The sequence below is a fragment of the Cynocephalus volans genome, chromosome 17 (assembly GCF_027409185.1).
Source record: "Cynocephalus volans isolate mCynVol1 chromosome 17, mCynVol1.pri, whole genome shotgun sequence".
Classification (NCBI taxonomy): domain Eukaryota; kingdom Metazoa; phylum Chordata; class Mammalia; order Dermoptera; family Cynocephalidae; genus Cynocephalus; species Cynocephalus volans.
Genome location: NC_084476.1, coordinates 25,184,456 through 25,206,707, shown reverse-complemented (window position 1 = coordinate 25,206,707; position 22,252 = coordinate 25,184,456). Strand labels below are relative to the sequence as shown.

General features: G+C 40.0%; 1 protein-coding gene across 1 annotated transcript in view; it reads right to left on the bottom strand.

Annotated features, from left to right (window-relative positions):
• Positions 1-282: 282 nt before the first annotated feature.
• PTGR1 (prostaglandin reductase 1) overlaps positions 283-22,252 on the bottom strand; it is a 31,762-nt gene continuing 9,792 nt past the window's right edge. The window contains exons 5-10 of the mRNA XM_063082340.1: positions 21,719-21,886; positions 17,048-17,165; positions 12,716-12,871; positions 7,831-7,939; positions 4,042-4,160; positions 283-567 (exon numbers count right to left, since the gene is read on the bottom strand). Of these exons, the coding sequence (XP_062938410.1) occupies positions 457-567; positions 4,042-4,160; positions 7,831-7,939; positions 12,716-12,871; positions 17,048-17,165; positions 21,719-21,886 (781 nt within the window). The 3' untranslated portion in view covers positions 283-456. The remainder of the gene's footprint in view (positions 568-4,041; positions 4,161-7,830; positions 7,940-12,715; positions 12,872-17,047; positions 17,166-21,718; positions 21,887-22,252) is intronic.

The window sequence follows — 22,252 nt, the reverse complement described above, 5'->3', positions numbered from 1 at the left end:
ACCAATGTTTGTTTCTTCTGGTATAATCATAAGCTATAGGGGTGGTAATTGTATGATTTCAAATTCACTGATACCTGGAGGGAGGTAACCAGCATTTTCCGAGTTCCTAATATATGGCCAGACATCATGCTGGTGTCTCAAGTAAATTTATAACATGTATATGAAGCAGATGTTATTATCTTCACTTTACAGATGGAAAATCAGAAGTCCAAGGTCACAGAGGCAGTAAATTTTTTGACTCCAAAGCCACTGTTGTGAGGTGACTGGTTGTTAAGAACGAAATTTCATTCTCCATCACTAATTAATACCACTTAAATGTATTTTATTAGGCAGGTCAAACTCATTACAGTTACTATTTCTTAGATAATTAAAGGCAGTGTGCACTTTTACTAAATGGTAATAAACAAGTTAAGTAAACATCTAAATGATCTCCAGATTCCTTATGTCTTTTTTTTTTTATACTTTCACTATGGCTTTTCCCAAATTCTCTCCTTTCAGCATCCCCATAAATGCAGCTGGCATGTTTTCAAATCCTTCAGTGATGTGTTCATGGTACTGGATTTTACGCTGTATCAAAACAACAACAAATTTAATAAGTTAATTTCATATTCCAAATTATATACGCTTCTCATCCTAGCAACAAATTTATCAGGTACATCATGGGAACCTTGAACATATGAGATGGAGGCTCTGTCTGTGATAAACTTGAAGTCAATTGGGGGCAATATCCACATACACAGTGTATGTAACAGATTGTAAAGTACACGTAAGAAGAATTTAATAACAGATGTCAGATCACAGTGAGAAATGTCACAATATCTAAGTAGATTGTCTAGAACAGTTTAATAATGTAATGACCTCAGAAGAGGAGCAAGTAGATGAAAGAGAAGCACCCTTCACACCACAGCAGTTAATAACTGTTTCCCCCTCAAGCCAAGGCTCTTTCCCTACGTATCTAACGTTTGTTTAGGAATGTGGGAGGGAAACGTTCATGTTAGTGAGGAAGGTTTTCATACTACAAGGCACAGTCTACTAAGCAGGACTGATTTACATCTTTTTTTTTAAGAGGTCTCATGTAGAGACCTGAGTTATCTGACACCATTTTTTTCCCTAATGTATTCCAGTGGTGGTTTAACACCCATTATGGATTTATGAATGAAATTATTTGCATGAAATCACTCAGAAAGTAGGGAAGATGGAATTTGAACCCATGACTTGAAAGTTCCAGCTCATTCCTGCTCTTGAAGAGGCAAATAATCTGGATAGGGTGGAAAGCTAGAATCCAGTTCAAAGGTTAAAAACAGACAGTGAGTATTGTTCTGGGCTGAATTGCGTCTCCCCGCCAAATTCATCTGTTGAAGTCCTAACCCCCACAACCTCAGAATATGACTGTACTTGGAGATAGGGCATTTAAGGAGGTAATTAAGATAAAATGAAGTCATGTGGGTGGGCCCTAATCCAGTATGACTGTTGTGCTTATAAGAGAATAGGATACAGACACACAGGGCAGACCACGTGAAGATGCAGGGAGAGGCCTCACAAGAAACAACCCTGCTGACAGCTTGACCTCATACTTCCAGCCTCTAGAATGGTGAGAAAATTCATTTCTGTTGTTTAAGCCATCCAGTCTAACATACTTTGTTATGGCAGCCCTAGCAAACTAATACAAATACTAATATAAAATGTTAATGATAGGGGAAATTAGATACAGGGTATCTGATAAGATACAGGGTATATGGGAGCTCTCTGTACTGTCTTCTCAATTTGTCTGTAAAGCTAAAACTTCTAAAATAAAAAGTATATTTAAAAAAAATAGGGGATGAGGGAAAAAAAGGAGGATGAGAAATAAATAATTCCAACTCACTAGTTACTTAAAACAAAACTATAATCAGCTTCATCTTGTTAGAGGGAAGCAATAGGAACACCAGCATAGTGGTTTCTTGTTGTCAGCTGTGATCTTGGATGGACTGGATTTGATTTCACCAACAAGGACAAAGAGGCTATACACTGGGAACTGAAAAATAATTCAGCTCTTTCCAGCTCCCTGGAAAGAGCCCAGCCCAGCACTCCAAGCTTTAGACTAGGAAAAGCGCCAAGCTCCAGTGGCTGCTGAAGGGGAAATTTATTTCTTTGAATTGGGAAATGATCATAGGCCAGGAATCGCTTTTACCCCCAAACCTGAAATAATGCACCTTGGTTATTCAGATTTCTGTTGACTAAAACTGCTCATGCTGTAAGGTGGGAAAGTGATCACAGTACAGGACCAAGGGACTGGCTTCGTTCTTCAGATCTAAAGACATGGCTGTAAGAAGGCTCTTTCTGATCTGGGATCTGGAAGAACCATGGCACATACATGCACCTCTCTAACATTCATTCATTCAACAATATTTGTCTAGTGACTACATTGATTCAGACACTGTTCTGGGGTCTGGGGCTATATCAGAAAACATTGCATGAACATTGCATGAACACTGTGGTCCTCATGGAGGTTGTATTCTCATGGGAGGGAGATGGACAATAAATATAAATGAATAGGTGAATTATATATTATGTTAAAAAATGATTAGTGGCTATGGATAAAAATAGGATAAAGAGGATCAGTAATGAAAAGGGAGTGCAACTTAAAATAGGGTTATTTTAAAAGTTGCCTCGTTCAACAAATATTTGAAGGAGGGGAGAGAATTAAGGAAGCAGTTACCAAGGGGTGGAGTTGAGGAAGGGACTGCATTGAGTAAGCAAAGGGAGTGAATACTAAGAAGTGAAATCAGAGAGGTGTCAGGGGCCAGACTGTGTGCAGCCTGGAGGTTACTATAAGAACTTTGGATTTACTCTAAGTGAAATGGGGGGCTTTGCAGGGTTTTGAGCATAAGGGTGCCATGGTTTGATTTATGCTTTAAAAGATCACTCTGGCTGCTATGCTGGGACTTGTCTGTAGGGATACAAGGATAGAAGACCAGGCAGAGGCTACTACAAACATCCAGGCTAAACAGGATGGTGGCCTGGACCAGGGTGGAAGCAGAGAAGGTGGAAGTGGTGAGATTTTGTATATATTTTGAAGGTAAATATTTTGTATTTCTGTATATATTTTGAGCCACCAGAATCTCCTGACAGATTAGACATGGGTATGAGAGAGAGAAAGAAACCAAGGATGATTCCAAGGTGTTTGACTGAGCAACTAGACGGGTAGAATAACTGAGATGATGAAGTCTGAATATGGAGCAGGTTTGACAGGAAAGATCAAAATATATTTAATTTTCAACATTTTAAGTCAGAAATGTGTATTAGGCATCCGGGTGGAGCTGTTGAGCGGCAGGATATGCCAGTCTAGGTCCAGGCTGGAGACAGAAATTTGGGAGCTGTCAGCATACTGATCATATTTAAAGCCATGAGCCTGGATAAAAAAGATTAAAAGGATAGAGTGTGGATAGAGAAGACCAGGCCCTGGGGCACTCCATTACTAATTTGGAAAGAAGAAAAGAGCTAGCAGAAGAGTCTGCAGAGGACCAATCAGTGAGGAAAACCAAGAGCCAAGGGAATCCCAGGGAAGCAAGAGCAGCAGGAGAGCGTGATCACTCTGTCAAATATTCCCCACAGCCAAGTGATCAAAGACTCGACCCTTGGATTTCACAGTATGAAGGACATCTATGACCTTGACAAAAGCAATCTGGTGGCATGGTAGCAGTGCAAAAGCCTGATACATGGGTTAAGGAAGAATGGAGAGAGAAGAACTGCAGGCAGTGAGAAATACCTAGACAACACTTCCAGGTATTTTGATTTTGTTATGAAAGGGGGAGCAGTGAAATGGACCTGTATTTGCAGCAGAATGAGGTCTAGAGAGGGTTGTTTTGTTTTGTTTTCCTTTTTTAAGATGGGAAAAGTAAGAATGTTTGTATTCATTGTAGTCTCAAGGCAGTGATCTAATAGACAGGGAGAAGCTGATGATGTAGCTGAGAGGGAAGAATTGGTAGAATGATAGTCTTGCGTGACAAAAGAGAATGAGATCCAGTGACAATCAGAGGGGATGGCTCTGGAGCCCCTTACCTCCAAGACCCATTGCAGCAAGTCCTTTAGAGCCTTCTGGCGGGCATCTGCTTGCCAGTTGCTATACAGGAACCCTTCTAGGCGAAGTGCCTGATAGATAATATGCTCTGGGGATGGACCTGCAAAGAGGAGGGCACAATTGAGCAACAGGGTACAGGTAGGTGGCCGTAGTGAACACACAAGTGGTACAAGTCCCTGTCACTGTTCTCCTAGGGCTTCCCCCATCCATTTCCTCCACTCCTTTCTGATCCATGGGGCTGCCAACTGATCAGCATGCATTCTGTGGTAGGCAGAATAATGGACCCAAAGACATCCATATCCGAAACCCCAGAACCTGTGAATATGTCACCTTACATGGCAGAAAGAACTCTGCCAATGTGATTAAGTTAAGAGCCTTAAGATGGGGAGACTATTCTGTATTTTACAGGTGGACCCTATATAATCCCAAGGACCCTTGTAAGAGGAAAGTCAGGGTCGGGAACAAATATGTGAGGATGAAAGCAGAGATCAGAGAGAGAGAGAGAAAGATAAAGATCATATGCTGTTGGCTTTGAAGATGGAAGAAGGGGCTACATGCCAAGGAAGGCAGGCAACCTCTAGAAACTGGAAAAGACAAGGAAACAGATTCTCCACTAGAGCTTCTAGAAGGAATGCAGCCTTGCTGACCCGCTTTAGACTTCTCACCTCCAGAACTGTAGAATAAATTTGTGTTGTTTTAAGCCACTACGTTTGTGGTAATTTGTTACAGTAGCCATAGGAAACAAATACACACTCGGAGCTCTCGTACAGGCTAGGCAGCCAGGGAGCATTCATCCCTCACATGCCAGAAGCAAGACCCACCAAGAATTTTCCAAACAGTTCTGTGGAACAGAAAGAGGCCCTGAAGATAACATATGAAACATTTTCTGTGCTACCCAAGAATGGATCCCCCGATATTTCCAATATTTAGCATGTTCTTTATGGTTTAATGCAGTCATTCCATGGCATAAGCTCATTTCCTTCTGTTCTAGTCTCAAGGGAGATGCAAAACAACCAGTGTCCACCCCCAGGCTAGAACCAGTAAAAGACACTAGATAAGGAGACTCAGCACCTTCCACATCTGCGCCTGCCCTCACCACTACAGGATGCCAAGAGTTAGCCTGGAGAGCAGGTCTCAATCTTCAGTGTGTATCAGAATCACGTGGAGGGCTTGTAAAAAGAGATTGCTGGGGCCCTCTTCCAATTTCTGATTGTGGATCTGGGGTGGACCCCAAGAATGTATATTTCTAACAGGTTCCCAGGAGATGGTGATGCTGCTGGTCCTGGGCCTACACTTTGAATACCACCATCCTAGGAAGAAGCACAGGCTCCCGTACAGCCTGTAAAGAAGGAACTACTCTTCTGTGTGAGAGAAAAGGTTATATTGGTCACCTGATTTATTTTACCAAGGATCCTAAGTGGCCAGAAACTGAGGGAATGATACCTGAGAATAGTCTGACAAGTTCCAGGAAGTCTGGAAAAGATGCCTAGGGAATATCAGGACCAGAGGAACCAAGGTGAGTGGTAGAATCTATCTTCAGTGCCCTTTATTGATATCACTCATGTCTAAAGTTTCCACTCACTACTCTGAAGAAAGTAACATTAGCAGTCAGAAAAATGGAGCTTTGCCCTGAACCAGAAAAAACTGATGCAAGACAAGTGAGATATGAGAGTGACATAAGAGAGTGGCACATCCAACACTAGGTTGGTCCTGCAGAAGAGTGCTTCTTCAGAAGACCTGCACCAACCACATTTCTTTCTTTCTCTCTGTCTCTCTTTTTTTTTTTTTGGCGTTTTTTTGTTTGTTTGTTTTTGGCGTCTGTCGCATATGGGGAGCAAACCTTTGACCTTAGTGTTGCAAGGCTGTGCTCTAACCAACTAAGCTAACCAGCCAGCCCCACCAGTCCCTTTTCTTTTTGGGTTAATGATTTGAATCTTCATTTCCTCATCTTGGATGAGAATGAGATACTGTTTCTGGGTTTTTTAATCCTGATGGGAATACTGGTTTATTAAGAGTGAAAAAGCAACTGTGGCATTAAAGTTGGTGGAAATTGCCTCTGAGCTATTCTCGTGGTAAAATATATTAGGATTTCTGGACATCAGAGGTAGGGCAGAATCCCATCTGATTACAATGGGATAGACAAGGCTAACTGATGTCTCAAAGACCTATCTGAGCAGCTGAACTTCCAAAGGCTGGGGCTTACTGGTCAGCTCAGTTGGTTAAAAGTGCGGTGCTAGAACACCAATATCTAAGAGTATGTATCCCCATACTGGCCACCCCCCCCCCCCCCCGCAAAAAAAATCAACAAATGAACTTCCAAAGACTAATTGCTAAAACGACTAAATTAAGTTACTGTTTCCAAGATATTTGGCTGGACCTACCTGGACTATGGTCAAGAAAATGCATCCTGGAGATAGACTGCTCAACTGGCAGGGCGATGATATCCCATGATTCTAGCTTAGCATCAATTTGAAAAACATAGGGGGGAAAAGTCCCTAACAGTAAGATTGCCACGTGAATCTAGAGTTTCCTTCTTGGAGAAGGTAGTGTCTTTGATTTTTCACAGCCTGAGAGAGAATCTACAAGCTGTCCTTCCTCAGCCCCTTCCACTCTAGTCCGCCTGCCTCGCCTCAGTGCAGCTGTGGTGTTGTCATCCAGTGGGGCCCTAAGGTTTCATTCCCATTAGTCAAGCCCATCACAGAATGAATAGCCAATGATTCATGGTCGCCGAGATCTTGGTTAGAGTCTGGAAGATTCCTTTTTGTTTTTCTTTCTCCTTTTTGGGGGGACCACAGATAAATCTGTAATCTTGTTAACAGCACAGAATCATTGTTGCTGAAAAGAGCTCTGTATGAGGAGTTCAGAAAATGGTCTTTGTTTTGAGTCTGTCGCTAATTGGATTTAAGGAGTCTCTGGTCCTCTCAGCTATTGATCTCCCCACTGGTAAAACAAGAGGCCTATACAACATCTCTCAGGATTGGGATTTAATCAGTGTAGTTCTCTGATTGATACTGCTTTTGGACCTCTGTGAGTGGAAAGGGGGGAGGAGGCAGTTCTGGCATAAGAGAGTGGAGAAGTGGGGGATGGAGGGCACGGCAGGGCACTGGAGAAACAGAACAAGGCCAGTCAAGGAACTGAAGGGAAATGTACTAGGAAGCACTGCCCAAGACTGTTTGAAGGACATGGCAGCCAGCCCTTCCCTTCACCCATATTGAGTCACCCTCCCCTCTATCTGTCCCCACACTGCCAGCAATCTCTCTAATATCCTGTAGAACCCTAATATGTTAACAGCCAGACCGTTTCTGTTTCTAAATCAAATCACGGTTGTCTTTTTACAACTTTGCCAAAAATGATAGGTAAAAAACTAAAACTTTTAACAGCTATAAGTGTTTCTTCCATATTTTTGGACCATGCTATTTCTATCTAAATCTAATATAAGCTGATTTAGCACAAAATATGTTTTTATTTTAATAAATACTATTTCATCAACAATATCAGGAAATCTTTACACACACACACACACACACACACACACACACACACACACACACACACACACACACACACACACACTTTTTTTTTTTTGGTGGCTGGCCAGTAAAGGGATCCGAATTCTTAACCTTGGTGTTATCAGCACCACGTTCTAACATACTGAGAAACCGGCCAGCCCTCTTTCTAATATTTTGCTAGTCGCTGGTTTGTAAAATATCTGTAAATCTTCCTCTTGTCCAGTCTTCCTACATCTGTGATCTTGTACATGAGTTCATTACCTGGGGGAAGTGAACCAGTATGATTATATACAGAGATGGCCCCACATATAGCAATTCTTCCAAATTTCTTCATCTGGAGGATAACAGTATTTGAAAACTCTCCACCTACCTAAACAGGAAGAAAACAAAGACAAAATACCCCTAAAAAATCTAAACACTAGAAGATTCGAGAGAACCATTGAGTCATGATCATTATTTCACAATACAGTGCTTGTTTTAGCAGTAACAAAACTGATTGAATTAGCAAAATAGGGTCAAAATTGCCATTAGAAAAAGATATTAGAAATGGGCATTTCCATTTAACTCTAGGAACATACCTTATATTACTTATAAATTTTACTTTATTGTTATGTTAGGGTTTTCTGATCAGTCCAATAACCTCACTGCCCTATAATCTAAATGTATAGAAAAATATTCAAAAGGCATATGAAGAACAAAGTTGGAGGATTCACACTTTCTGATTTCAAAACCTACTACAAGCTAAATTAATCAAGACAGTGTAAGAAAAGAGATGTAGATCAATGGAACTGAGTCTAGAGTCCAAAAATGAACTTTTACATTTACTATCAATCGATTTTCTACATGAGTGCCAAAACAATTCAATAGGGGGGAAAATTCTTTTCAATAAGTGGTGCAGAACAATTGGATAACCACAAGGAAAAGAACGAAACGGGATCTCTTCTTCATACCATACACAAAAATTAACTTCAAATGCACCATAAACCTGAATTAAGAGCTAAAACTATAAAACTCTTAGAAGAAAACATAGAGGAAAATCCTTGTGACCTTGAGTAAAACAAAGCTTCCTCAGACATGACACCAAAAGCCTAAACAACAAAATAAAGAAATAAACTCTGAACTTCAACAAAATTTAAAACTTTTCTGCTTTAAGAGATAACCATCAAGAAAGTGAAAAACAACTCACAGATTAGGAAAAAATATTTGCAAACCACATATAGTTGATTCTCATTTTTAGCGAATTCCACATTTATGAATTGGACTACTTACTAAAATTCAGTATTTTTAAAATTTAATGTCATTTTTTAAATATTCTGTTTTTGTGTGCTCACTTCTGCAGCACATATACTAAATTTTCTTTTTTTGTCAACATCTCATGTTATTGCTATTGACTTTTTTATTATTAGCATATTCATTCTTACAAATCGTGATACTTCTTTATGCCCTTTGCTCAACCTATCACTTCCCCAACCCCCTCCCTCCCTGCACCCCACCTCTAGTATCCTTAGGTTTGTTCTCTCCTTACAAAAGTTCAACGTGTTGTTGTGGTCTTTTCTTTCTTTCTTTCCTTCATTCCTTCCTTCTTCCTCAATTCCCTCCCTCCCTCTTTCCCCTCCTTCCCTCCCTCCCTCCCTCTCTTCTTTCCTCCCTCCCTTCTTTCCTAGCAGCCAGTTATGAGTGAGAATATGCGGTATTTCTGTTTCTTTGCCTTATTTCACTTATCATAATTTTCTCCAGACTCATCCATGTTGTTGCAAATGGAAGAATTTCATTCTTTTTTATGGCTGAGTAGTATTCCATTGTGTATATATACCACATTTTCCTTATCCAGTCATCTGTTGATGGACACTTAGGTTGGTTCCATATTTTGGCTATTGTAAATAGAGCTGGATATGCACCCAGTGGTGGGATTGCTGGATCATATAGTAGCTCTATTTGTAGTTGTTTGAGAAAACTCCATACTGTTTTCCATAATGACTGTGCTAGTTTACAGTCCCACCAGCAGTGTAGAAGAGTTCCCCTTTCCCCACATCCTCGCCAGCATTTGTTATTCTTGGTCTTTTTAATAATGGCCAGTCTAACTGGGGTGAGATGACATCTCAATATGGCTTTGATTTGCATTTCTCTGATGCCTACTGATGCTGAGCATTTTTTCATGTACCTGTTGGCCATTTGTATGTCTTCCTTTGAAAAGTATCTATTCATCTCCTTTGCCCATTTTTTAATTGGATTATTTGGTTTTTTTATTATATAGTTGTTTGAGTTCCTTGTATATTGTGGATATTAATACCTTACCGGATGTATAGTTTGCAAATTTTCTTCCCATTCCATAGGTTGTCTTTCTACTCTGTTATTTGTTTCCTTTGCTGTGCAGAAGCTTTTTAGTTTGATATAATCCCATTTATTTATTTTTTCTTCTGTTGCTTGTGCTTATTCATAAAGTCATTCAAAATATTTTAACACTTACTTGTATATATTTGGGGGATACAGTGTATTGTTGCAATACATGCATTTACTGAACGATGATTCACTTAGGGTAGATAGCACAGTTTTGTACCCATTAGTTCACCACTTCTCCCTGCCACCCCTACCCCACCCTCGGCCTTTGGTAACCATTATTCTACTCTCTACTTCTATGAAACCACTTTTTTTTTATTCCACATATGAATGAGATCATGCAGTATTTGTCTTTTGGTGCCTGACTTACTTCATTTAACATGATGGTTTCCAGTTCCATCCATGTTGCTGCAAATGATATCATTTCTTTTTACAGCTGACTAGTATTCCATTGTGTATATATACCACAGTTTTTTAAATCCATTCATCCATTTATGGACATTTAAGTTGATTCCTTCTTTTGGCTATTGTGAATTGTGCTGAGATGAACATGGGAGTGCAGGTGTCTTTCTGATATATTCATTTCATTCCCTTTGGGTATATATCCAGTAGTGGGATAGCTGGTTTGTAGGATAGATCTATTTTCAGTTCTCTGAGGAGCCTCCATACTGTTTTCCACAACTAAAATGTATTTGTAACCTCAAAATCAATACTCTCAGAGCTTTCCCTGGTCATTTGCAAACACGCACAGAGCAGCAAAAAAGACTCAGTGTTCCCAGCTGAGGCTGAACAAGGCTATCTATGCTCTGCCTTCTTGTTTCAGCTCTCATATAGAGATAACCAGAGGATGGAGACAATAGGGGGCAGTGTAGTGTAATTCAAGAAGCTCTGGGCCTGGCCGGTTAGCTCAGTTGGTTAGACTTATAACTCCAAGGTTCATGGGTTCGGATCCCCATACTGCACAAAAAAGAAAAGGAAAAAAAGAAGCTCTGGGGAGAGTGGGATGCGGTATGAATCCCAGCTCTGGAGGGATTAGCTAGTGGGGCTGCAGGCAAGTCGCTTAACACTTCTTTTTTGGCAGCTGGCTGGTACATTGGACCCTGGACCTTGGTGTTATCAGCACCGTGCTCTAACGTACTGAGAAACCAGCCAGCCACTTAACATTTCTGAACCTCGTTTTCTCCTTTGTAAAATAAGGAAGATAGAAGCTACTAGGATGAGTTGTTTTTAGGATTTAAGATTACAATAAATGGAGATATGTACACATATGTACATATTTCCCCTAGGAGCAATGGTTCAGTGTGCCTGGTGAATTTATAGAACCTAACTACTGCAAATAATGAGATGAGCCTGTATCTGATAAGGGACTTATATCCAGAATATATAAAAAACTCATACAACCCCACAGATAACTCAGTTGAAAAATAGACAAAAGATTTAAACAGACATTTTTCCAAAGAAGATACACAAATGGCCAATAAGTACCTGAAAAGATCCTCAATATCACTAGCTTTAGGAAAATGCAAATCAAAACCACAATGAAGTACCATTTTAAACCCACTAGATAATCAAAAAGATAATGACTGCTGGTGAGGACGCAGAGAAATTGGAGCCCTCGTACATGGCTGGTGGGAATGAAAGATGCTGCAGCCACTTTGTGAAACAGTCTGGCAGCTCCTCAAAACATTAAACGTGAAGTTACCACATGACCCAGCAATTCCACTCGTAGGTGTATACCAAAGGGAAATGAAAACGTGTCCACACAAAAACTTGTGCATGAATGTTCACAGAAGCATTCTACATAATAACTAAAAAGTGCAAACAACTCAAATACCCATCAGCTGATGAGTGGATAAATAGAATGTGGTATATCTACACAATGGAATATTATTCAGCCACAAAAAGGAATGAAGCACTTACTGATAAACGCTGCAACATGGATGGAGCTTGAAAACATTTTGCTAAGTCGAAAAACCAATCACATTTTTTATTTTTATTTTTTGGCACCTGGCTTACACAATCAAATACGATTCGGCTATAAAAAAACAATGAAATTTTGCCATTCATAGCAACATGGATGAGCTTGGAGAAAATTATGTTAAGTGAAATAAGCCAGGCACAGAATGAGAAATACCACATCCTCACTCATAAGTGGGAGGAAAGAAGGAAGGAGGGAAGGAAAGACCAAAATAATACAATGAATTTTCAAAAGGAGAGAACAGACCTATGGTTCCTGGAGCTGCGAAAAGGGGGAGGGAGAGCAGGGTTAGGGAGAAATTGGGTAATGGGTGCAAAGAATAATTATGATTGGTAATGATCAGCATGCGAACAATATTGATTTGATCATCATATATTATACACAAATGCTAATACTCAACTCTGTACCTCATAAATATGTATATTCAATCATGTTTCAATTAAAATAAATAGATAAATAAATATACTTCCAGAATGGGAAAAAAAAAACAAGTCACAAAAGACCACTGTTTTGGGGGAAAATGTGTGTGTGTCGGGGTGGGGGGACTGCAAATGTAATAAGTACAGTGTTTCCTTCTGGGGTGATGAAAATATTCTAAAGCTGTAAAACTGATTGTGGTGATGGTTGTACAATTTTGTGAATGTACTAAAATCCATTGAATTCTATACTTTAAGTGGGTGAATTATATGGTGTGTGAATATCTCAATAAAGCTTTTTTTAAACAAATGCATATGTACTTTCTTCATATATTATAGATGGAAACTCTAGAAATATATTCCCTTATACAGTATTTTATTAATATATCAGATATTAAGTCGAGTTTGTACTTACATTATCAAAATAACAATCATAACCATCAGGAGAGGCTTTTTTCAAAGTTTCTTCCAAAGACGCTACTGTCTTGTAGTTAAAGGCAACATCAAATCCAATCTTTTTAAGGTAGGCAACCTTTTCATCAGATCCTGCTGCTCCAACAACTTTGCAGCCCTAAATGGGGAGAACAATGGAAACCATTAATAAGCCACAAGCATGGACCAACTCCACTTTCCTAGTCTAGTATGGTCAGGTTCCCCCAAAATACCCTTTTAGTGTTCCAAGCCACATCTGTGAGAAACACCATAATGGGCTAACAGACCCTAAAGGTGAAATTAGTCCCTGAACCAGGCTATAACTCAACTTCAGCTTGCCTCTGACCACCACAGATCCCTTCTCCATTTTTTTTTTTTTTTTTTTTTTTTTGGTTTGCAGTTCATATTTGTTTGGCTTCCCTGATTCTTTATTTTGGGGCTTCTCTTCTCTTCCATTGATGTGTATGCTATCTCTTGGTGCACTGGTTCTTTACATTATTATTTTGGCTCAGCTTTGTGACTCCCATATCATAGATTCTACTGGTAACTGCCCCCTTATTCTTTGATTTGGTCCAAAGCATTGAACTAGATGCAGCCTAATCACAGAGGAAATAGAGAGCATTCTGAAAAACACTTTTAGGATGTGTGAAGGTTAATTCTAGGTGTCAACTTGGTTAGATGAAGGAATGCTGAGAAACCCGGTAAAGCAATCTTTTCAGGTGTGTCCATGAGGGTGTTTCCCACAGAGATTAGTATGAGAGTCTGAGTGGCTTGGGTGGGGAAGACCCACCCTCAGTGTGGGTGGGAACCATCCAATCCACTGGGCGTCCTGAGAGAACAAAAGACAAAGGAAAGAGGTGAAGCTCTCTCTCTCTATCTGCTGGAGCTGGGATACACTCTTCTCTCCTGTCCGTGGACATGAGATGTCAAGACTCTTCAGCTTTTGGGTTCCAGAACTTACACTAAGGACACCATCAGCTGCCCTGGTTTTGAGGCCTTTGGACTTGGACTGAGCCATGCTACCGGCATCCAGTTTATAGACGGCCTATCATGGGACTTTTCTTCACAGTCACATAAGCCAATTCCCCTAATAAATCCCTCTCATATAATTATAACATATCTTATTGATTCTGTCTCTCTGGAGAACCCTGACTAATACAGGATGAGACTAGAAATTATATTGGTACATAGAAAGTAGCTTTTGAGGAAGCTCTCTTACACTCGAAATGTATCAAGACCAGAATATGAGCCACTGAGCATTTTCAATTGGGGAAATACCTTTGGGTTCACACACGTATCTCTGTACAAACAGTGATGGTCATATACTTTTTCCATTCCTTCATGATTAAAGAAAAACAATGTTGCCAGAGCTCCATCCTTGGTCCTTTCCCTCCTAACCGTATATACTCTCACAGGATGATCTCATTTGCTTTTAGGACCTCATTGCCTCCTTCACGCAGATGACTCCCTTATCTATTAATTTTAGCTCATGTCCCTCTCCTGAGTTCCAAGTATTTCTAACAACCTGTAAGACGTCTTTACTTAGATAGCTTGTAGGTACCTCATAATCGATGTGTCCAAAATAAAATATATATTTTTTCCTTGTTTGTTACTTGTTCCTTTTCTATTCTCTGTTATAGTGAATGAAACCACTCAATTATCCAAACCCAAAACGTGTGGCTCATAGGAGATGCTTTCCTTTCTCTTACTGTCCAATCCCATCACCAGGTTTTATTCTTTTAGTTTTTACCAAATATCCTTAAAAGTTGAATCTGACTTCCAATCTGCACTATCGGTACATCACAATTTTCATCTGAATTATTGTCGGGGCCTCCTAAATTGGACTTCTTATCTCTAGTATTGTGTCCCTATGAACTATTCTACCAAGGAAGGCCTTTATGATTTTTCTAAAATGCAGAACTAATTATGTCATTCCTGTAAGGACTGAGCACAAACTCCTCAGCATGGCAGTCCCCAGTGGAATTTCTACAGGGAAGAGTAGATATTCTAAAAGATGTGTTCATATAGTTTGAAGTTTCTCAGTGAAATTCAAAAGGATACTGCATTAGTTAACAAGGGCAAGTTATTGTGGAAAGGGAGCAATCCCAGAATAAGAAAATCCTTAGCTGTGAAAAACTTAACTGCCGAAGTGAAACTTATAGGGACAGCGAACAGTAAAACTGATACTGCAAAAAGTCAAGTAGGTCAGTGGAAGACCAAATCAAGAAGTGCAGAATTCAAATGAGAATAGTGCCAGGAGAAAGACAATGAACATACACCATTCCCTATGGAGAAAACAGAGCAGATGAAAAAGCAATAATTAAATAACTCACAGAGGAAAACTTTTCTTCATTTGAAGGAGAACTTTGGTCTTCAGATTATAATGGCTAACTAACTTCCAGGCAGGATTAAACAAACCAGCAAAGTCACATATAGACATTTTCTGGCGATATTTCTAAATTCAAAGAACAATAAGAAATGCTTACAAGCATCTAAAGGAAAAATCTAGTTACCTACAAAGGAATCGGATTGGTTTTGAAGGTCTCACTTGCAACATTAAATGGAAGTTGAAAAAAATGGGGTAATTTTACAGAGTTCTGAGGTAAAGGGATTAGATCCTTGAAAACCTATCCCCAGCAAAATTAAAAGGTATTTCAGATGTCATAACCAAAAATTTTAATAATAATATAAAATTTAAACAAATTAAACAAAATCTAGGATATGGGGGTAGAATAAAGGTGTAAAATTATATCAGAAGTTCATACACATATTTCATATGCAGATATATATGTTTGTTGTACACAAAACATGTATATGAACACTAGCAGAATAACAGATTTTAAATAATTGGAGAAAAAGGTAAACACTAGCAGAATATAAATAAAAGTTGGATTCTAAGTAATCAGAAGAAAAAGAACAAAGAAAATAATACAGAAATAGAAACAATAAACAGAAAACAAAATAAGATGGTATAAATATGACTAAACATTCCAGTTATGATGATTAATATGAATGGCTTAAATTTACCTATTAAAACACTGAGACTTTCAGATGGGGTAAAAATAAAATGCAGCTATCTGCTGTTTACACAAAATATACAGAAAATGAACAGAAAAGTTCAATATGAAAGAATAAGTTTAAGGGATAGTACTACCAAATTTTTGGAATAAAAAAATCTCTTGTAAGAGATTTGTAATAAAAAAACATTTGGAATTGAAATATCAGAAATATTCCTAATTCATTTTGTAAGTCTCGCATAAACTAAGTTTAGCTAAACATTGATAAGTTCAGAACAAAAGAAAACTTTAAACCAACTCACCTATGACTATAGACATAAAAATCATACTTAAAATGTTATCAAGTCAATTCCAAAAGTGTAAATCTATAATATACCATATGTAAATAAAGCTTATTCCAGGAATGCTAGAATGGTTTCACATTGGAAAACAAATATAATTTGTTAACTACAAAGTTAATATGATGAATGCTAAAATGGGATTTGTAAAATTCTACATTTATTCCTATTTATTTAACTTATTTAAATAAATTATTTCTTCAGTCTCAATGGTAGCCTCATATTTGTATTCCAGGCTCCCATTAGTACTGGAGATATAGCCCTGTACTTATCTGTATTCCACCTAACTTGTCCCCTAGGAACTAGGTCCTGAATCCTGCATCCCAGCCTCTGATAAAGGATCAGCCAAGCCTGGTCAACTTGGAACATTCCCACTATGTGATGAGAAACCCTGACTGTGTCTGAGCTGCCTGCTGCCCTGTACATCCACCATCAGATTGGGTCCCTTGAGCAGATATCTGCCCAAATCAGAGCCAACATTTCTGTGCCCTGGGTACCTCCCAGGAGTCAGTTCCTAAGCCATGGCCCTACGGCTCTGGGCTGACTGCCCATCACTTTCTAGTGCAACAGACTTTGGAATGGAGCCATGAAGACAATGACTCTTGGTTGGCTAATCTCAAGTTCCTCCTTCTATTTCTGGGGGCAAGTATGAAAAAAGGAGATGAAGCAGTAGTGAAAGAATGTTCAGCAAAACCTATGAAAATAGTTACTTCCTACAAACTCACTACTATAGACATAGGCCATTCCTGACTTGATACCTGCAATGTTTAGTTTATCAAATAACAATGCTTAGTGTATCTTTGCTACACCGTTTTCCCTATTCCCCCCATTTCTCAACCTCCAACTTCTAAACAAGATCCACTAGATTGTAAGCTCCCTGTGACCGGAGAAGGTCTGCAACCTTGCCAATGCAAACTGTGCATCTTGAATGAATGTGCGTCACTGGAGGAAGACACTTACCTTGAGCTTAGCTATCTGCCCCACGACAGAGCCCACTGCTCCTGCTGCTGCATTAACCATCACTGTTTCTCCACCCTTTACACCACAGATGTCAAGCAGGCCAAAGTAGGCAGTTAGGCTAAGGGAAGAAAATCAAGGATATGTGAATAGATTTGTTTCTTTTCCCTATAACTCAGTCATATATACCTTAAAGGCCTTCTCAGCAGCCCAGTGCCATGGGTCTAAGTGAAAGATAAACAATATAGGAAATGAATATTTCCAGCCATTATTGGCCCACCTCCTCCTTCTCTACTCACAGATAGGAATAAAGAAGATGTGAACTAGAGAGGAAATGGAGAGTTGGCTGGAAAGGGGCTGCATCCTGTGCATGCCCAGGTCAAGTCTCAGGGGTAAAATAAGATAGATCCCTCTTAAGTTTTGGGGACCCAAGAATAGAGAGCTTGTGCCTCATTCTCATGGAAGTCCTAGGGAGACAATGAGCCTCATGGAGAAAGCCTCCACATTATCACGGTGCCATAGCCACAGGGTAGATATAATGCTATGATATGGCCGGGCATGAGAGAGTTAGAGAGAGCTTCTTGGGTTTTCTATGGCTCCAAGGCAGTATGGAAGAAATTCCGAAATTTCCTTTTATTACCCTAAGTGGGATGTCAAAGTCACCTTGCAGGGAAAGAACTACTGGGCCTATAAATATGCAGCACAGCCAGTACTAAAGGGGACCAATTGGGTGAAGACACCACCATAGCTCAGTGGACTGCCAGCTTGGAAGGGGATGTGGTTGAAGACTCAATGGGGAAAGTTACACTCTGAGCAGGAGACCAGCATAAGACCAATAGAGATCAAGATCAAGAAGTGTTGTCCCCCATCTACCAACAGTGAACTTGTATTAGCCCTTGGAGCTTTGCATCAATCCTAGGGAGAAGAAAAAGAAAATCCTGAGTTTTAAACCTGAAATGATGTGAGAAGTCACTGAATTTAACTGTGGTTATTTTTTACTATACCAACTAAAATGAGGGCTTGAGATAGAAATGAAGCTCAATAGGATGAAAATTTGAAGTTACATTTTTGCATCTCTGAGTCTAAGCCAATGAAACCTATAACCATTATTGTTGCTTTGCCCCCCACGTATTTGTCACCCCACTTCCCTTGCATGACAGAGCCACAAAGGATTACTCAAACCCTACCTCTTCTGAGCAGTGAGAAGCCGTGAAGTGGCTAACTTCCCTGGAACCCTCAAGCAAGAGGCATCCCTTCCTTGGGAAATTAACCCCGAACTGGGGTTTTCTTCCTGCATTTATTCTTCAGCCCAGGAAGTCACAGCAAGAGACATAGGTGGGGTTACAGTTTAACAATATAGGCTCATAACTTTCAGTGAAACAAGTCAGATGACATTCCAGTAAGGCAATTAAGTGATCCATTAACAAAAACTTGATCTTAGCAAACACTCCTTCTCCTTCCAGCAGCTTCCCAGTATCTATACATATCAGTCAGTAACTAGTCTGTCTTTGAGCCAGCAACCTTGCTGTGTTACAAATCTTTATCTTACACCAGAGACTTTATAGCCTGAGGAAAATTTCCTGTCCTTTGCAAGGTCAATATTGGAAACTGCAAGGCTGTGGAAAACCAAGCCCTGTGAAGTACATTTGCTTTAAGAATCCTCTACACATTATGGTGATTGTTAAGCCACTTGCAAACTTTTCAGACAAATTCATGTAAAGTTATTTCTATGTAAAACATAACTTCAGTTCACTCAGCCTCTGACTATAGTTGGAGCCCATGAGAGTTGGGCATTGAAGGGAAGTCAGTAACAGACACAGGCAGTACTTGTTCTGAGGATCCAAATACATAATACTCCCTTATCCTGCTGTTTTTTGAAAGATGGATGCAGCACCACCTGCCTTAGAGTCAGATGGAGGGTTTGTTAAAAAATTAGATTCTCAAGCCTCACCCTAGATCCACCGATTCAGAAAGACTGGGACATGGAAATCTGAATTTTAATAAGTATCTAGGTGATTCTTATGAATGCTAGCAGCTGAGAATGACTGCCTTAATGAATGATGATACCAGAGTTCTTTAGGCAGGGTAGCCTAACCCTGAGTGAGAGAGAGTGTACATTTTCTGATTTTGTTATTCTATCCACAACAACCCACATTTACCTTCTAAGTATTTCCGCTTTCAATTAGACATATTGACCTAAGATACACAAGGCCTTTCCCAAACATTACCTCCTTTTAAAAATAAAATGGAGATAAGATTAAGAAGCCAACAGTACAGAAATCCTATTGGACTATGGGAACTTAGTAAAATCAACAGCTTGGAGAGCAAAACACGTGAGCTCCTCCAACTTAATTGAACGATATGATGCAATTCTTTGGGCCAATGTTAAACCTGTGAAACCTGGGTTGCTGAAAGTCACGTTAGATTTCAAAGTTCAACTTGCTTTTTTTTTTTTGGCAGCAGGCCAGTACAGGGATCTGAACCCTTGACCTTCGTGTTATAACACTGCACTCTAACCAGCTGAGCTAACTGGCCAGACCTGAAGTCCAACTTCTTTTACAGTCTATAGCAGAAGTCCCAGCATTCTTGAAAGGTGGCCCATTCCATTGGTAAGTGACTCGTAATGGCAGGAAGTCTCAAAGAATGGGTGATGTGTTGCTAGAGGATGCTTAGAAACAGGCATGGCACAATTCTTCCCCCACAGTCATTGAGAACCATTGGTATAAAGCTGATTATTTAGAGTAAAAGGTGCATTCCTTAGGGACTTGGAACAGATGAAGCAGAAATATACATGAATGAATAAATTACCTTCTCTTTTATTAGTCAGGATCTCCTAATATTTTACAAATAACTATCTCCCCAACTAAGTCACAGGAGACTTGCTCTCAGGATTCCTCATGTCTCCCTTCATCTCTACTCTCTCATATCTGAGTCACAATCCAGGGAGAGGCATGGGTGAGTAACAAGGTGAAAAGAAGTCCCCTCACCAGCACAAGGTGCAGGGCAGGCAGCCAAGACCAGGAAGTGCTGTGAATCTGTTTAGTGTCCACTAGTTGAACATAGGAAGATATTAAGCACCTTCTAATTTCACAATAATAATGTCTCTTGGCAGTGGCAATTCTGAGGTGATCAAATTCTAAGTGGCTTATGAACTTGGGGTGTATGGGAGTTGTTTTCATTAGAGGCTGATCATTTGCAGTTATGTATTGCCATTTCATTCTTCAGAAGTCCTTCAAAGTATAAAAAAGGAAGAGGGAAGGAGGATAGGAAGAAAGAACGAAGGAAAAAAAAAAAAAGATTACACAACTTAGACAGAGGAAATACATTCCAGGCTTGGAAAGTTTTAGGGACCCCAAAGGCAATGACCTTGCTTCTCCAGGGCATAAGAGGAAACTTGAAGTCTAAAGTTCAGTTGGGAACTGGAGAGTACAGGATGAACTGACCAGAGCCTTCCTGAGTGATAAGGCCATGAGAAGCTTGAATGTTTTAAATGTGTACCAAGCTCAGTGACTGTACAACCACACTTATGATTCATCTCAATATTTAAACTTCAGATCACCTTACTCCTCAGGAAGCTCAGATGTGTACAGAGAAAGGTGAAGAAGGAGAGACAGTACAGGAAGGCAAGGCAGACTGAACTCTCCTTCCGTCTAACTCTGAAGTGAAGGCAGAAATGAGTGCTGAGGTGGCTGGCCAGTTAGCACAGTTGGTAAGAGTGCACCCTTATAAAACTAAGGTCGTGGGCTTGGATCCCTGGCCAGCCACCAAAAAAAAAAGAGTGACGAGGGAAGCCAAGAGCCTCCAGGGACAGGAGAAGCTGGTTCCTTTGTTACTACTTGCCTGCTGCTTGGGAGGGAACATGGCCTGTGCTGCTTCTCACTGTCTCTTTCTCTTTGTACCTGAGGGCCTCTGACCTGATTTTACCCCTTTCTTTCAGCCCTAGGCTAACTCTAGCCCACCATTCTTCCTTTCGATTTACTTATTTTTAATCAACAAATAAAAATTGTATATATATGTTTATCAGGTACAATATATTTTTTTGAAGTATGTATACATTGTGGAATGGTTACAATGAGCTAATTAACATATGTGTTACCTTAGTAGTTATCATTTTTGTAGTGTGAACACTCAAAATCTACCGTCTTAGCAATTTTCAAGTATACAATATATTGTTATTTACTATAACAACCATCTGGTACAATACAACTCTTGCACTTATTCGTCCTATCTGACATTTTGTATCCTTTGACCAACACTCCCAGGTCCCCTCCATGTCATGAGTTCCCAGTAACCGTCACTCTACTCTCTGCTTCTATGAGTTCAGCTTTTAGATTCCACATAAAAGTGAGATCATGTGGTATTTGTTTTTCTATGCCAGGCTTATTTTACCCACCGTAATGTTCTCCACGTTCATCCATGTTGTCACAAACACAGGATTTCCTTCTTTTTTAAGGCTCAATACTATTCCATTGTGTATATATACCACTTTTTAAAAAAAAAAATCCATTCATCCGTTGACGGACACTTAGGTTGATCTTCCCTTCTGAGTCCTACCATCCCCTCTAATAAGCCCCTGAGCCTATAATGCCTCAAGTCTCTCCTTGTCGGCCAAACCATTTTGGAAAACCAGAGTGACAGGCATTCAAACAGGTGAAATGTACCCACGAAACTCACCCTGGCATCCCAACTGTCCCCAGAGCCACAGACAGTGGTAACGTATCTGGCCACTCTGCAGGCAGCTTTTCCAGTTCTTTCCCGTCAGAAATGGAGTGCGTTGTCCAGCCTGGAAAAGCCAGTACAATACTTCCTGTCGGAAAGGCTGAGTTTTTACTTTCCACAACTCTGAAAGATAAAGCACAGGAAGCATGTGACACTCTTCCCTTTCAAGGGAGTCGGGATGCCATGTGGTTAGTGTCCACAAAAGGGCACCGAGGCTGATATCCCATGACGGATACCCTACCCCATCTCTCCATCTTAATTCTGAGCCATTGGATCGGGGCCGTCAGAGAAAAGAACCCTCCCTACCGGTCTGGTGTCAGACTCTGCTCTCACTCGCTTCTCTTCTTTTTAAGCAAGAGACCTCCGTCCTCTGCCTCAACGTGCCTTGGGCATGAGCCTCGTCGCTTCTTCAGTGGCCTCCCTCTATCGTTTAGCCCCCCTCTCCCCTGTCCCTTTTCACACAAGCACCCTCAGGTCTGCCATTCTGTA